The sequence below is a fragment of the Neolamprologus brichardi genome, chromosome 20 (assembly GCF_056152115.1).
Source record: "Neolamprologus brichardi isolate AB-2024 chromosome 20, ASM5615211v1, whole genome shotgun sequence".
NCBI classification, from domain to species: Eukaryota; Metazoa; Chordata; class Actinopteri; order Cichliformes; family Cichlidae; genus Neolamprologus; species Neolamprologus brichardi.
Genome location: NC_142123.1, coordinates 385,116 through 401,520, shown reverse-complemented (window position 1 = coordinate 401,520; position 16,405 = coordinate 385,116). Strand labels below are relative to the sequence as shown.

At 42.2% G+C, this 16,405-nt stretch overlaps 1 protein-coding gene across 1 annotated transcript; it reads right to left on the bottom strand.

Moving 5' to 3' along the window:
• Window positions 1-90: 90 nt before the first annotated feature.
• Window positions 91-14,381, bottom strand: cttnbp2nlb (CTTNBP2 N-terminal like b). Its single transcript, XM_006785708.3, has 5 exons — window positions 14,255-14,381; window positions 10,899-11,006; window positions 3,710-3,961; window positions 3,351-3,458; window positions 91-2,378 (listed from the first exon to the last, which is right to left on the bottom strand). Exons 1-5 carry the CDS (start codon window positions 14,321-14,323, stop codon window positions 1,092-1,094), a joined length of 1,824 nt encoding a protein of 607 aa, XP_006785771.1. The 5' UTR covers window positions 14,324-14,381; the 3' UTR covers window positions 91-1,091.
• Between the last annotated feature and the right edge of the window lie 2,024 nt (window positions 14,382-16,405).

The window sequence follows — 16,405 nt, the reverse complement described above, 5'->3', positions numbered from 1 at the left end:
AGTTTTATTTCATTGTCTTGATACAAAAAGTTAGATAGCACTCCAATCAAGATGTAAACAACGGACATTGTTTTAAAAGACACTCTAGGCTTTCAAGACATGGCCAGTTTATTGGAAAAGCACAAAATTTTGCAGGGTTTCATGACATCTTTATACAGGTGAAGGTCCTGACAGCAGTGTACGCCTACAGATTCAAATAGAACGGCTAAAATATTTGCTTGGAAGGAATCAATGGTTTTAAAGCCAAGGATCATACAGTAGTATGTAATAGAGTAATTACAGTGGCATGATTGAAGCTTTAGTGTCCACTCTTACTGACAGTATAACTACAATTCATCACATAATAATGACACACGGTCCTCCCTGTGAAGATGTCACTAAAATAATCGTAGACATACAGTAAAGTAGTGCAAAGTGCGGTCTCCCTTTTCATAATGCTCAAGTGTTTTCATGGTTAAGTGTAGCATAAAAACAGTACATGCAGGTGATGCTTTTACAGTATAATAAAGTTTTTAACTGAGAATCTCTAGAAACTGCGTAAGAAGTCATTGGGAAAACATTTCAAAAACACAGTGAAAGCTACACATTTGCTTACATTTACACATTTTAGCCCTACACAGTCTATTTTTAACATTGTGTGACTGGTGTTTTTTTAATTGTAAAACAGTGAGCAGCTTCTGCTCATGACAAAAGAAACTGTTTGTTAAACAATGACAAAAACTATAATAATTTCTTTAAAAAAATCCACAGGTGCTTTCTTTAAATTGTAAATTGTTTTTGGATACTTTTAATATAGTGTCTAAAATATTTCAATTATTACACAAACTCACAATAGTTCTACGTAAAGAAAGAAAGACAGCCAAGTGACAGAAATGCATCTAAAATAATCCATGTACTGTAGTTCATTTCAAATAGTTCTACTCCAACTTTCCAACCGTTTCATGGAGGTAGAGGTGCAGCAAAATCTGGATCAGCTTCAGTTGTCTAGACTTCTGATGGAGTGCTATTAAGTAGTTTTGCTACTTAAGATGGATACTACAAAACCGCCGACATAACCCTGAATTGTTTCGTTGGTTAGTGTGATCTTTCTATTAACCACTTGAAGATAAAACCAGGTCGGACTCCTTGGCCCCCTCCTGGCCACTGCTACTGTGCCCACAGTTCCCCGTCAGCTCTGGAAAGAGGCTGGTTCGAGCAGAGTGACTGGGAGAGCCTGGAGTTGGACTCATGCCCGGCTTCTTGGGAGGAGTTGGGGGAGGGTATGCCCTCTCTGAACGTGGAATGACGGGGGAGCGGATGCCTGGAGATAGAGGCCCTGAAGGCGACCTTCCTCCCGGGGGAGATGCTGCTAGATTGCGGTAGTCCGTGCCAAATGGAGAGCTGCTGATTGGAGCCAGCTTGACTCCAGCCTGCTGATTGGTAAAGCGGGACAGCACCTGAGTGACAGTGTTGCGGGCCAGCTGCTTAGCTGTGGTGTGCTCTGGTGGGGGAGGAATGGAGGAGGTGGTGGGGGAGAGGTCCCTCGGGGAAAGCGGGCCGCCGTGCTGCTGCTGATCCAGCTCCGCCTGACTCTGGAACTTGTGCCGGGCCGCCTGGAACCGCTGATTGACTCCAGCCTGGTAGGACGACTGATGGAAACCAGGACTGCCCAAACGCTTTGCCAGGACAGGAGAGGAAATGGGGGAAGAGGAGAGGGAAGAGGAGGCTGTGCTTGAGGGAGAGGCAGGATGAGGGTGAGGGGAATGCAAAAGAGATCCTCCCCCATTTTCTACTACCCCACCATTATCCGCCCCTCTCCCCTCCTGTGTCAGTTCTGCCTCCTTTTGACCATGATGGCCGTTGACTTTTGACAGTGAGGTGGATTTAGGCGTGACGGGTATCTTTCCATCCAGCTCAGTCTGAACAGAGGTGGCTACTGCCATCTTTTTGGGCATTGACTCTTTCTCCTCCACCACAGCTGCCTTTGCTTCTTCTTTAGATCCTTCAAGTTCAGCCAACCTCCTTTTCAGGTCCTCCACCTGTCTCTCAAGCTCCTTACTCCTTTCCTCCTCTTGACCCAGTCTGACTTTCAATTGCTCACGTTCTCTGTCAAACTCAGCCATCTGTTTCTCAGATTTGGCCTGAAGCTTGGCCGCTTTGCTCTTCTCATTTTCAAGAACAGCCCGCAGCTTCTCCAGGGCACTGGTCTCCTCTTGCAGCAATACTTGAAGTTGTGAGACTTTCTGGGCTTCCTCCTGAGCCTGGCTGCTGGCTTTCTGGAGCTCCAGAGTCAGAGTGGAGGAGAGCTGCTGCTGCTGGGACAGAGACTCTTCCACCTTGCTCACTACTTGATCTTTGTCCTTCTCTAATCTCTGCACTGTTGCATGCTCCACTTCCAGCTAGAAAGGGAATGACAGAGACACAAATAGAGTCATAGTTGCTCTGCCACATGTGGCCACAAGGAGGCAAACGAGCACTGCTGTGTCACAGTAGATCCAACAGTGGAGTCGATACTGTTTTCTTTAAAAATACACATTTTCTGAAAAGTAGAAGACGTCTATTCACTATAACCAAGCTGGCAGCAATCGTGTTTTTCTGTTTCAAACACTGCTGTCTATTTCAGAGCTGTTTTATATGTGATTTTCATTATTTGACAATGACTTTTATGACATTAACTCGAGTGACACTGAGATAATAATGGTTTTGTCTCATTTAAAAAGCTGTTTTTTGGAAATTAGCATTTACTGTGAAATCTTTTGAAGATTTCTGGGCTTCTAAAGATCTTTGATGAGTGTTAGAAGGACGTGAGAGGTGAGAAAATATAATGGTGTGTATTTGGTATGAGGCAGGAAGGCCTAAGGAAGACTGAGAGACGCTCAGGAAGCCTTTCTTACATAAGGTGCTCGTGTGAAGTTTATGTAGTAGCCGATTGTGTGCTCTCAGTGTGCGTGCTCGCCGGCTGACCTTGCATTAGACGTGAACATCCATTATCTCAGGCTTCCTGAGACCATAAAGCCCCATGGCAACCAGTCAGCTAAACAATAGTCTCTTCCTCATCTGTTTCCCATGGAACATTTCTGTGCACACTAGTGCCTGTGTGTGTCTGTACTTTTAACCGGACAAGCCCTCTCCACCCTACTGAGTTACACAGTGGAGTTTCACTGATGCTTCCCTGCTGCTGGGTTTTAAATCACCACCACAGCGAAAAGGACACTGTGCAGGGAGAGGTGAGGGAAAGGGAAGCACAGATGTGCTCATCTGTCAGCAAGAGAGGAACGATTTCTATAAGACGTTAACATTTTATCTCACAAAGACAAACATACATATAGACGCACTTATTGTTTCGCATATCCTTTACACTCCAGTCTCACCTGATGCAGCAGTTTATCTCTTTCTGTCTGCAGCATGAAGGTGAAGTCAGCGTGGTGTGCAGATTCCTGGACGTGTCGTCGTTTCTCCTCCTCCAAGTCTGCTATCATCTATCAAACATACAGCCAAAGGGAAAAACACTCAAATTGTGAGTCTCCCACACATATCCTCACAGACCATGAGCTTTGGGGTGGAAAAGCTCCACATCCCCTCTTGGTCTGCCTCACTACTGTAAGCCAAATCAGTAGCTGAAACAAATACACATGCATGTTCACACACAAAGCAAACCATGTGTGATAATGGCTGTGTAGAAAAGCTGATCTGAAGACTGGTGACTCTCTGAATGTGCATTGCCCCTTACCCGCCTGTGTCTGTTTTCAGCAGCAGCTAGCTGTCCCATCATCCTCTCCTGCATCCTCTTGCAGTGAGCCATGACCAGTTTCAGCACAGCCAGAGGATTTGGCCCCACTGCCCTTCCCTGCAGATGCGTGTGAGGTTCGGCGGCTGTGTTATGGCACTCCATGGCTTCGTTGTCCCGCTGCAGGGCCAGGAATGGATCGCTGAGGTCATACTGTCCGTAGCGCTCTTGGACAAAAGCATCTCTGTGCTGAGCCTATCAGATACACACAAACACAGTTGCATTAACCTGTTATTTTGTTGCATATACAATGACATGAAATCCATTCTGTTCTATTCACAGATATGAATACGGTTGCACTTTCCAAGAGATGCTGAAAGCTTGAACAAATATCAAATATTGAAGCGCACGGTAACACCCATTTTTGTGTAGCACAGCAGGCAACAAGATACAGTCCTGTGAAAAAGGACGTTTTCACAGGACTCTGTGTAGTCCTGTGAAAAACTAAGAACACAACACAATTCAATAGTGTGTAGAAACACCTTTATCAACAATACCTTGAAGTTTGTTTTCTGTGTGACTAAATCTCTTTGGTTCTCTTTTCTTTACACATTTGGCATTAGTTTATGGACGCCTGTCTTAAAGTCCTGCAACAGCACTTTAATCCGGCTGGACTTTGACTGGGCCGCTGGAGCACCTGGATTATTTTCTTTTTTAGACATTCTGTTGAAGATTTGCTCCTGTGCTTGGGATTATGGTCCTACTGCATGACCCAGTTTCAGCTAAGCTTTAGCAGTCGGACAGACGGCCTCACAAGTGACTGTAGAATACTAAGTTCATAATCAAAGACTGTAAGGTGTTCAGGTCTCATGGCTGCCAAACAAGCCCTAATAATTATCTCTATATCTCTGTGACATGTGGTAGGAGGCGTTTGCCCTGATATGCCGTGTTTTGTCTTTTTTTTGCTTTACATTTTAGCCAAACATCTCCACTTTGGTCTGTACGAAGGACACTGCTCCAGGAGTCTAGTTTGTTTAGAAGCAACTTTGCAAACCCAAGCCATGTAGCCACGTTCTTATAGAGAAAACTTTTGGCAACCCTTCCAGTCATACTAGTCCAATCTTTTTCTAATTGTACTATCATTAACTCTAACAGTTAGCAGTATAAGATCTGTGCCTCTTTTACATTTCCATAGCCTGACTTTGGGGTGATTTCCCCCCCCAGATTGACAGGCAGCAGCACGATGTCTTTCCTCCTTTCAAACACAACTGAATACCAGCAAACTGCCCCAACCCTCTCCTTTAATAGAGGTGTGCACGCTTGCTGGAGATCATTTAATTAAGTTGATTTAATTAACAGGACCTGACTGCAATTTATTCTCTTAACTTCTATGGAAACATTGGAGATGTATTTTGTTTTTTCCAGGACTGTTATGTCCCGAACATGCATGCACATTAATATGTGAGTACAAGTTCAGACTTGACTCAGCAGACACCAGTGTTTCTTATGGATGACAGTATGTGGGTTTGATAGGATGAAGACTTTTTTCCACACTGTGGCACCGAACCAGAAAGGGATATCATTATGACTGGACATAGATCCGGAAGCGTGTGTTTGTGTGATTGCAGGAAATCTGCGCTGAGTGATGTTATCGTCAGCGTGAGACCAGCAGATGGTCATCCCCCTCAAACCAAACACAAAGAGGTGAGGAACGGCTATCCAGTCCCCCCACCAGGGGCAGATGTTAACGCCTCCCCAGGGATGCAGCGGTGAATGTTTGTACCATACAATCAGACACAGACACACAAACCCGATGCTATTAAAGTGGTTCAATTATATGTAAACTAAAAACAAGTGAATAAAAAGTGACAGCACACCTGTTCAGGGGTCTCATTGACTACATAGCAGACAGGAGGTTTAGTATGTTTGAGTTCTGGAGGCACTCGGGGTCAGCAGGCAGTCCTAATGATGTGAGCACATGCTCAGCGTTTACTCCACGGGTCTTGGGGACACAAGTCTCCATCTCCCCCTACAATTCTCATCAGACACCCCAGCTGAATGCCTTCTCCTCGTTCCCATGCCCAAACATGCATGCCACTGCATTCCTCTGTAAGTTCATCACCACTTGTTAGAAAATGCATCTCTTTACTTCTTCCTCTCTGTCAGGCTCTTTCTCACATGCTCTCACAAAACAAAAAATACCATTACACACACACACACCCTCAGGGCTTCAGTAGGAAGGCTGTATTTGAGGCTTTTTCTCCGGCTATACAAAGAATGTGACCCTCAGTGAAGAGATTACAGAACTTGCACAAAGACACTGTCTCAGTGCTTTCAGTCTCATGCATTGTTCCCAAGTCTGACCCTGCAGGCCTTCAGTGTCTGAGAACCAATACGACTGTATATCCGTATCTCAGTTTCCCTTTTTACATGACTATAAAGTTTTGTGTTAGCCATTATGTATATCCTGAACTGTGGTTGTGAACTTTTGTTACTTTTCTGTTGGTCATTAGAGTAAAACTGGAGAGAAAACTGCAGCTTCCTGAGTTAAATAGCTGTTTAAACAGACCATTAAGGGCTGGGCTCAGTGTGTGTTTGTAGCAGGGCTGGCCTCTCGTGTTTTTTTGCCGGGCAGTTCTGATCGTAATGACAGACTGCACTTTCCTTTATGACAGGGCACAACAAGCAAAGCCTCTCTGCTACACAGCTCTACACAAATACGGACAACAAATCTCTTTATAGGAAGTCATGGGAAAAAATATGCAGGATACTTTTCAATTTGATTTTCAATCAATCAATCAATCAAAATTTATTTATATAGCACATTTAAAAACAACAGTTTTGATCAAAGTGCTTCACAAATTAAAAAAAAAAAAGAATAAATAAATAAAAAAAATAAAATAAAATAAAAATACAATTTTGGTACTCAATTAGCTCAGCAAGCAGCACAGACAAAGTTAAAATGTGCACTGATTATCTGATTTAACTGACACTTTGTATACAAGTTAAATGGAATCAAGTGGTTATTTTTTCTTCTTCAAGCAGCAGTTATGAGAGTGAAAATTTCCATAAAAATGGTTATACATAACATATCTGCTCAGTGTGCATCTTCAGTGAGTTTGGTATGACAGCCGGGAGCTAACTACTAGCTAGCTAACCACTAATGACGCCATAAAAAACCACTACATAACAGCTTAACAGAAGTATGGAGTAATTTCTTAAGAGAGCCCAGAAAAATACAGCAAGCTCACATATGATGTATGAACATATATAACACATATATTATTTATAGCTAACACGTACACAACTAATAGCCACACATTAACTTGAGCCAGCAGTGTCATTAGCATTCTTACAAGTAAAAAGCTAATTAGCTAATGTTGCTAAGCAGTTAGCTTACAGAGGTTTTAGCAGAAATGTGAGAAACAGCAAAACTGAACCAGAGATTTGCTCAGGTATTATTTTAACTGAGAGACTAAATAGTAGCCATAATAGAAGCAGGTCGAACTCTACATACTATGAAAAGGTGCTTCAATGCTTCTTTTATTACTTCTGTTGCTTTAGTTTCTTATAAATTCTCCGTTACATCTTTCCATCACTCCAAACAGACTGAAATTGTAGACCTACACGGTAACAGAAAAAAATAGAGGCAATTTAAAAACGTCTCAGCCTAAATGGGTTATTATTTATTGCCATTATGTGCAAAGCCAGCAATAAGAATATAAACAAAATTTGGTTGCACACACAGCTAAAACAGGCAACCAGCAAATAAGAAAGATTTAATAATTAAAAATCAGAGTTAAAGACAGTGTGTTAGGTTTACGCTGATTAGCTTTTCCAGATGATAAATAACGCCCTGCAGCACAGCGGCCCCTCAAACGGTGTCTCGACAATGTAGGCATGTGGTGAGACATCAAGTCTCTTTAAGTTTATAACAGTTATTAAAGCTACAAATTGACTTGTAAGTCAATGATAGTACTCACTTTTACATTACTTTTATTTCTTCTTCTACTCAAGAGAGAGACAGACAGAGGGAGTGAGAGAAAGAAAAATGGGATTATGAGATTTTAGGTGTTTGCTTTATAAAATCTAAGCTAAGGTGTGCTGAGACACCTCCAAGGTACATATTAATCACAGGTGGTGCTGAGATAAGTGGGACGACACCAAGTGAAACTTTCTAAGTAATGTTTAACTGCAGCAAATGTTATCATCAGCAGTTACTGATGCAACATGGAAGTGGCTGTTCTCACCCTTTGGTTAGGCATTGCTTTCGAAAAGGCATATCATTAGTGGAACAAGGAAAACAAGGAACAGCCAGATCTCCTATGTGGCTTTTTAAAAAAGTTGTATTATTATTACTAGTGCCAGGCTGTGTGGTAAATCTAAATAAAATGAAGGGTGTTTTTAGATATAAACCTTTATTTTGAAATCTAGTTAAGGTGTAACAGGAGCAGCCATAAAAAGGCATCCTTAGGAAAACATTGCCTCATATTCAACTACTTGTTTCTATCAATTCTGTGTGTGACAGATATAAATGATATTTACACACTCTAAGTCAATGAGCTGTCCTCTTACAATCTCCGAGCTGCTGGTTACTGACCGGGTGTACACTACGATACTCTATTAGGCTTCCTTTTAAGGGAAACTTCTGTGTGGTTAGTGGCCCTTTTTTATAATATTTACCCTGCCAATCTTAAGAACTTGTCCAAATCGGGCAGTACACACTCTTATCTGAACAATAAAGTCTTGCCCACCCTTTTTGTTTATGGAGTCGGGAAATCACATCAGCCTATAAAAATAGACAAAGCATTTTAGGATTACAGGACATGACATCACATGAAAAACATTACCACACAAGCTCTGTTGCCTGGACAAACAAAAACAGTCCCATTATCAGATAATCCAGCGTCACAGACTTCGTTACAGTGTTTGTTTCGTACATTTGCTCCCCAACAGAAATGCACCAGTCTACAAGGACCAGCCTTACACTTCCTCACTGCCAGTTTAAGGAGCAGGTGTAGAGCTTCTTCTCTAAAGTACATGTTTTCAACACACTAACTTTAAGTAGCTCAGCGCTTAACAGGGAGAAGATAATAATAGCATTAGTTCCCTTTAGTTGCAGACAATTGTTAGCTCAAAACATACGCCACACCTCTTGGAATGCAAGACCTGTTTCTGGTGTCATGTTCTGAGGAATGTTCCCTCTAGTAAAACTGCTCATCTGTGTCCTCGCTGATGAGAACTGCAAACATTAAAACCCAGAATCTGTAGAGACAAGTCCCACAGTTGACACATTGTGTGATTAAGTAAGCAAACAACTGTTGCAGCTCCAGGTTTGCAGGGGTTTCGGGTGAAGGAGGGGTTACAAAGATGCAGTTTTGTTTTGCAGACCCAGGTACTTGCTGCTGAGAGGAGAGACTGGAAAATATGGTTAAGCAATCTGCCCCACATGCAAGTAAGCACTGACTTCTTTGGTAAGTGCAGTGTGCTAGTAAACAAACTGAGAGCTCTAATTGAGGAAAAGCATTGTTATAGCAACTGCTTGAGATATGTTAACCAGAGTGGGAAGGTACAAAAGACCCAAGATAGCGAAACACAAATTGTATAAATAGACTTCCTGGGTGTCAAACTGATACACAGAGACAGACTAAATTGAAGCCTGCTATCAAGTCCTGACACTCCCTCCAACACACAGTCTGCCCTCATATTGACCTGTCAGCAATTTACTGTACCGGCCCCCAGCTGGAACAAAGGAAGTCAGTGATTTAAGCCTATGACTCTGTACATCCTCTCCACAGTAAACACGGCAGCCTCTGACGGGCCCCATGGAGACCCCAAAACCTGTGTGTGTGTGTGTGTGTGTGTGTGTGTGTGTGTGTGTGTGTGTGTGTGTCAGTTGTGCAGATGGGTCACAGTTAACCATCAAAGTCCCCGTAATGTGGTTGTGTTGTGAGGAAAAGAGATAGAGAATAAAGATTTGGAAAAAGGAATAAGTCGAGCGTGCATTTGTCCTGAGGGGACGGTTGAACATGTGCACTGAGTTTCAAACACTGTATGCTTCAGCTCTAGCTAGCAGCCCTTTAAGCTGCATATGAGCTGGTGTGGTGAGAATGGCTTTCCTTCAGGTCCTGGCTTCTAATTTGCTTTTTAGATAAATGTCAATATCAAAGCCTATACATCACATCACTGCTACTTGTTCTCATCGCAGGCCTAATCGTTATTTCAGACAATGAGGCAAACATTCACGGTCCAAGCTTGGAACAGCTGCTGTGGCCAGGAGTATGAAAAGTGGCACAAAGAGAACTAATCAGCCCAGACACTAAACACTGTTGAAAAAGAAAGCTATTCATTCAACCTGAGTGAATTAGCTGCACAAAACTCAACATCCAAAAGAAAACCAAACATAAACGGTTCTCTAACATCAGACATGTGTGATGAAACATGGCTGTTGTGGAGTTTTGTCTGGAATGATGTTTATAATCTTTTCTGATGTGGACTCTTGTGATTCAGGTTGCACAAGTTGAAAGATGTTTGGGTGTTGACTGGCACAACTTTGCCTAAATGCTATGTAGAGTATGCAATCTGAAAATGCAATCTGCAGTCATCTTTATAGTCTGTGTTTAGTGCTCCAAAGACAGTTATGTACAACTGATCAGCCCGAGCTAAACAGCTCTCGCTTTGAAATATTTACCTGAAGCAACAAACCACACCAGAGTAATCTGCTTTTGTTTTCATTTTGCAACAGTGGGAATCCCCAGATTAAAACTAATGTGGCACCAGTATAAACTGCAGTCTGTCTGAACTCAGTCGAGACACAAGAGTCAAAACTGAGAAGTGACTTGAGTTTAAAAAGAAAATGTGGTCAAAGGCCAGACTGACCAGCAATAATACTGGTGCTCTGATGGTCTAGCCTGTGAACCCAGAACGGCTCCTGTGCCATTGTCTTCACTCGCTCTTTTTCCTCAGCTTCCTGTTTACATAGCCCCTCCCAGTTCACTCACATTCTTATTGGGAGCTGAAACAGGTTAATTTCAGTGTCAAATGGTGTATGGACTAAAGATAGTCTCACATTTTGTTTTATTTATTGGGATACTGGGATGGAAATGGTTAATTATGGTCCGTCATGTTAACTCCTTCAGTAAGCTTGAGTCCACGGGGGGATCTGTTGTATCAGATGTAGCCGCCAACTTACCCTGAGGGCGTGTATGACTACATCCTGGGCCTCTAGCTCCCCCTCCAAGATACTGAGGAGAGTCAGCAGCTCCGCTCTGCTTAGAGCCTCCACGTTCATCTTCTCCTCCTAAAGACAGAAAGAGTGAGTGAAAGCAAGATTTCTCATTGTTCCTAAAAACTGTTTTATTTCATTAAAGGAGCAGATGAGAAATAAATGAAATCAAATTAGGAAACAAGGTTGCTTCTGGGTATTACAAATTGATTTATATGTAAATCAGCCCACATAGTAGCTACTCATTCTCATTTTTCAGGGAGCGACACAGAACTGATATACAAAGGGACTCGGGGTCTGTGGACTTGCTGAGTTGTGCTCCGGGTTATAAACAGGAAGTCATTAGCATATCTGCACATTAAGTCCAAATCCCACGACTGTTAGGCTAATGTGATAGTCTGAAACATCTTTTTTTAAGCTTGTAAGACCTTCGCCGTGCTGCACCTAAACGACTGCATCCTGTGATTCATCAGCAGGGCCCTGTTTAGTCATCGGGGCCAGACATAACACCCCTCACACAGCTGACATCATCTTTTGAACTGCAGATGAAGTCATTTTCAAATCAGCTCCTTTAAATCACACTGAAGCTGCTCAGTGTGACATGATGAGGTGTGTGTGAAGAAGGAGGTTATGATCATGGTCTTCCTCGTGGGGCCCATATGTAAAGGCAGACTTTAACATTCATGGGTCACATCTGGCCATTTGGTTGTCCCTGATCGACCTGACATGAGGTCAATGGGAAATTAAAATTCCAACATAAATCATGAGGTTTGCCCCATTTCAGCCACCAAACACTCAGCGTGTTTGCTGAAACACAATGCAAGAGCCGGTTGCTGCATTTCAGGATTACAATTTGAGTCACCGTTATGAGACTAAACAGGCAAAGAAATGCAACTTGACTAAAGCAGAGTGGGAACACACATCTAAACCTGCAAAGCTGCAAAAACAACCAAGCTGTACACATCCTGGGATGGAGCGACCAGCTCCACGATTTCCCATATAACTGCAAAAACAACACGTAATTGTCTGGTGGTTTATCAAAGAGTGTTTCATGGACTCTGCATTTGACAATCGGCCTCTCTTCAAGTGAGCTGGAACAAGCTGGATCAAGGACATTGCAGGAAATCTGGAGCTTCAGTTGAAGCTCGGGGCATAAGCTGTGATGTGTGTGACACGTGTAAGTGCTTTGATTGGCTCAAACAGGACAAACTGGCAGGTGTTTCAGCTGATTGTCCAAATCTGCCAGAGAAAAATGTCAGACCTTTGAAGAAAAACTGACTGAAATGAACACAGAACTGAATTCTTTGCATTTTATTATACACCAGCAGATGCTGCGTGTCAGCACTAAACAATGATTTTATTTTATTAATGCTAAAACTTAAATAGTTAATTTAATCAGAGAAAGAGCCCTGATGGAGTGTGTTGCACTTTCGATTCATTCGAGCACTTTGAGTCAGTATCACTGCTGGATTTTTATTCTTCTTTCAAAAAAGACTTCCTACACATGAGGAGACATCTCATTAGATGTTGTTTCACTTTGGATCTACCTCATGCATGAACAAATATTCTCATTCATTAAGGTTAACAAATGCACATACAGATCCTCTCTCAGCTGTCCTTCGTGTTTCCTGCACAGCCATTGACCTGACTTCAGTGCACTTGTTCAAGCCCAAAGACTAGAGTTTAGATCTAAATCTAAAGAAACCTACAAAACAGAACTGAAAAACTACAGATGAAGAAATTAAACTAAAAGCAAAACAACAACAACACTTTGTATGAGTCACAAATCTCTGAAATGCCAAAAAAACACTTGTTTTTGAAACATTGTTGATTAAAAAATGATAAAATGCTGCCATTTCCACTACGTCTACTAAGTGTCTGATCTTACGAGTAGCAGAATTGAGTTCAGCTTATTGTCGTGGCCTCCACAACAGTCCCAGTCTCTCATGTTTTGGGAACATTGATTGCCCGGCTCTGTCTTTAGGTGTTCGACTGAGTCAAGATCTGCTGTCTGCAAACGGCACATCATGTGATGAGTTTTATTTTCATACTCACTAAACCGTTTGATATTGATATTTCCTTTAATTTATCAAAGCAACTTTTCTCATCTCTTCTTTTTTAAAGAAACCCACCCTCTTCCCCTCGCTGCCACGACGTTCCAAAGCTTTTCTTGTAGCAGCGATGCCACAACTCTGTGTCCCTCCAGAATTCCAGAGCATTCTGTGGCTCACCACATTCACAGCAAAGCAGCCGAGTGTGAACCAGCAGCTACTAACTTGTCATAATGTGAAAGTGGTTTCACTCTTTCTCAACCGCACACATGCACACGTACTTTGATGTTAGTTTTGTGTCTGCTGTATGTTTGACCTGTTTCCAGTCAGTGTAATGCCAAAACTGGGTATTTGTCATTCGATCAGCTTCCATGGAAAATTGTTGCCACATTCCAGGGATACCCAAACCATGGGAATCGTCACTCCAGAGTAAATTACTGAAACCCACTCTGTAGCTGACGTGGTTTTAACTGTTGCAGGTTGGCTGTGTGAGCAGCAGAGATTGATCCGGTAATAAGCCAAAGCAAATACATCCATGGTGTTGAGATCAGAGGTTATGCTCATCCATATCAAGCCAGACATGCAATATAGAAGCAGAGCATCTAACGTGGTCTAAGTGTCACAGGGAGACTACACACCTCAGTTACTGTGGTCATCTTGAGTTCACACATAGCCCAGCGTTTATGCTCTCTCTCTCTCTTTAATCTCTCTGGTTTCTCTCAGGTTAAAAATTAGCCATTAGCTAAGAAAGCGGGAAGCGTCCTCCCTGCTTTGCTCACTGTGTGGGAAAGAGTGCTCAGTCTGCTCCATGCATTTCTAAATGATCGCTGGGGCTGCTCAGGAGTAGCAGAGGATCCACCTGCCGTCCCGGGCCTTTGTGTAACACAAGGGGGTGTCATTGTTTTCTGGATTGGTAACATTCAGTTCAAGATCCAAGTGCCACAAACCTCATAACAACATCAAATTACCGATTATTAGTAGCTATATCTGGGATTTAGGGTAAGATCAATACTACTGAAGCACTCACACCCTACAGCCTGAACATGAACGATTATTCAGATTCCTCTTATTTTGGCTACTATATTTATAAATATTTTTCCCCATAATGACTTAACACGAGGTCCCAAGTTAACCCCTGTAAAAATCAGAAACACCAAAATCCTTTATCGTACAAGCAAATCTCAGACTGTCAGAGATTCACCTGTGGACTTTTGCATTTTAGTTTTTACTTTAAAACCCGCCAAAGCAAAGTGGTAGAAACCTCTTCCATACCTTCATACGCTCTTTTCTGCCCGCATTAACTGTTCTTTGAGTCCAAAGACGGGGACTCCACAACAGCATGAATCAAAGCACTCCACTGTCACTGGAGCTCCTGCGCTGGTGCGAGCGTGAACAACAGACCTTCAGTGACGAGACAGTCAACCAATCACAAAGGCGTAGCGCACCAGCTCAACCAATGGTTGGTGGGTTGATCGGTGGAGGGCGGGGATAAATGCGGTCATGGGTGTCCGGGATAAACCTCTTTGTTTCGGACGTCCAACGTTAGATTTATGACAAGTCCGTGTCTGCGCGTTAAATTTGGAAAGATTTGGTCTAATTGCAAAATAAATCTGTATATTTAGCAGTTCCGATGGATAGTGTGACTGCTTGAAGCGTACACACGGAGGGAAAATAAGATTTGTTTTGCCATAGAAGTCACAATAAATTATTTCAATATGATTAAAAGGCTTCGACTGTTTGCTTTAGAAATAGTCTCCCTTTAAAAGCTAACTTTGAGTAAATTATTCCACTAAGTCCTCTCAGGCCTCGTGGTGAACACAGCGCGCTGCCTCTTGCTTTGTTCCAGCCCCTCCTGATGGCCGCATGGCCACATCGCACCTCATCTTTCCTACTTGATCAGTGCACCCGATCTGTAAGACATCTTAGACTCGATCTCAAGTTCACAGTTTAGTCCTGCACGTCACGTGTGGTTTTGCAAGGACCACGACGCATTATATAAATTAGAGCCTGACTTAGAGGGGTTGTGGTTAACCAACCTGTCCTAAGTACCGGAGATCGTCTTTCAAGTAGTGAATAGTGGACTGGTTTAGTCACATTAGCAAAGAGAGGTCACGAACAGTCTAACCTTTGTTCCAACATGTCTTTGTTTTGTTCCTGTGCTGGCTGTGTGAACCTACTCTTTTTAAAAAAGCCGAAACCGGTTGGTTATGTTACAGGATTTAGACCAACTACAATTATAGTATTTACTGACTTCAAGCTTGTCACTGGACTCTGTGCTCCTCCACTGTCTGCTGGCTTAGAAGGACTGGCTGTTATTTTAGATTGTGTGCTTTCTTAGATTGTAATGAGCAATCTTCAAACACACACACACACACACACACACACACACACACACACACACACGTGAAAATAAACTATCCTTTAATTCCTCCTTTACAGTGAAAGAGCAATTAAAAGACAGTTTATTTTCACTGACCATTTACTAAAATCTGCTTACTTCCACTAAGCATGGCACTAACAACATTTGCACAATTTCAATATTTCAAGTCCATTAGACATAAGATGGTCTCCGTTTAGATGGATACTGACAAATGTAAGAATTCTTCCAGACATGGTAAAAATAGATATGGATAAATATGGACCTGGGACACATTTATAAAGTTGTGTTTATACTGTATTTTTTAATACACATAATTGTAACACTGCAATAATAAAGTAACTAAGAGGGTGCAGTTAAAAATTGCACAGTGGAAAATGCTCCAGTCTATAAAAACAGCAGGCTATAATCCTCCTACGCCAGTTACACTTTCGTTGTCATCCTGCAGGTGGCAGTATAGTGCCATTTGGTTGCAAGCAATTTTGCCCGTATGGTACATATTCCAGCTTTTGTTTGCTGAATACATGATGTGATATCTGGGACTGAGTGCATGAACACCATCAGTAAAATCAATAGATTAGGTTTCACAGCTCTTTTACTATCTGGCACAGGACTGTGTTGGATCAACAATGGATTATTTTTTTATTTTACATCAGTGGTGAAGGCAGTACCCGAGGTCTAGGTCTCAAAACGTCTGTCCACAAACTTCAAGTCTAAAAGTTGTGATCAAATCTAACATTAAGGCATGGCCACTGAAATCAGTGTAATAACAGCCAAGAGCACCATCATTAGGAACAACAACAACAACATTTTCCCTGTCTTGGGCTTTTTCCATATCTTTCTGCCTTGCCCATAAAACTTAAACTAAAACTGAAATTAGGCCTGAAAACATCACGTAATACCTCTCAGCCAACAAAGCCATCAGAACTCTCTGCACTTCTCACACTTACTCTGAGATTTAAGATATGTAGCTATACTGACAACTAAGTTTATCAAGTAGGTATTATTTAAGTTTATATAAGACATGCAAATGCAAGTTGTATTTG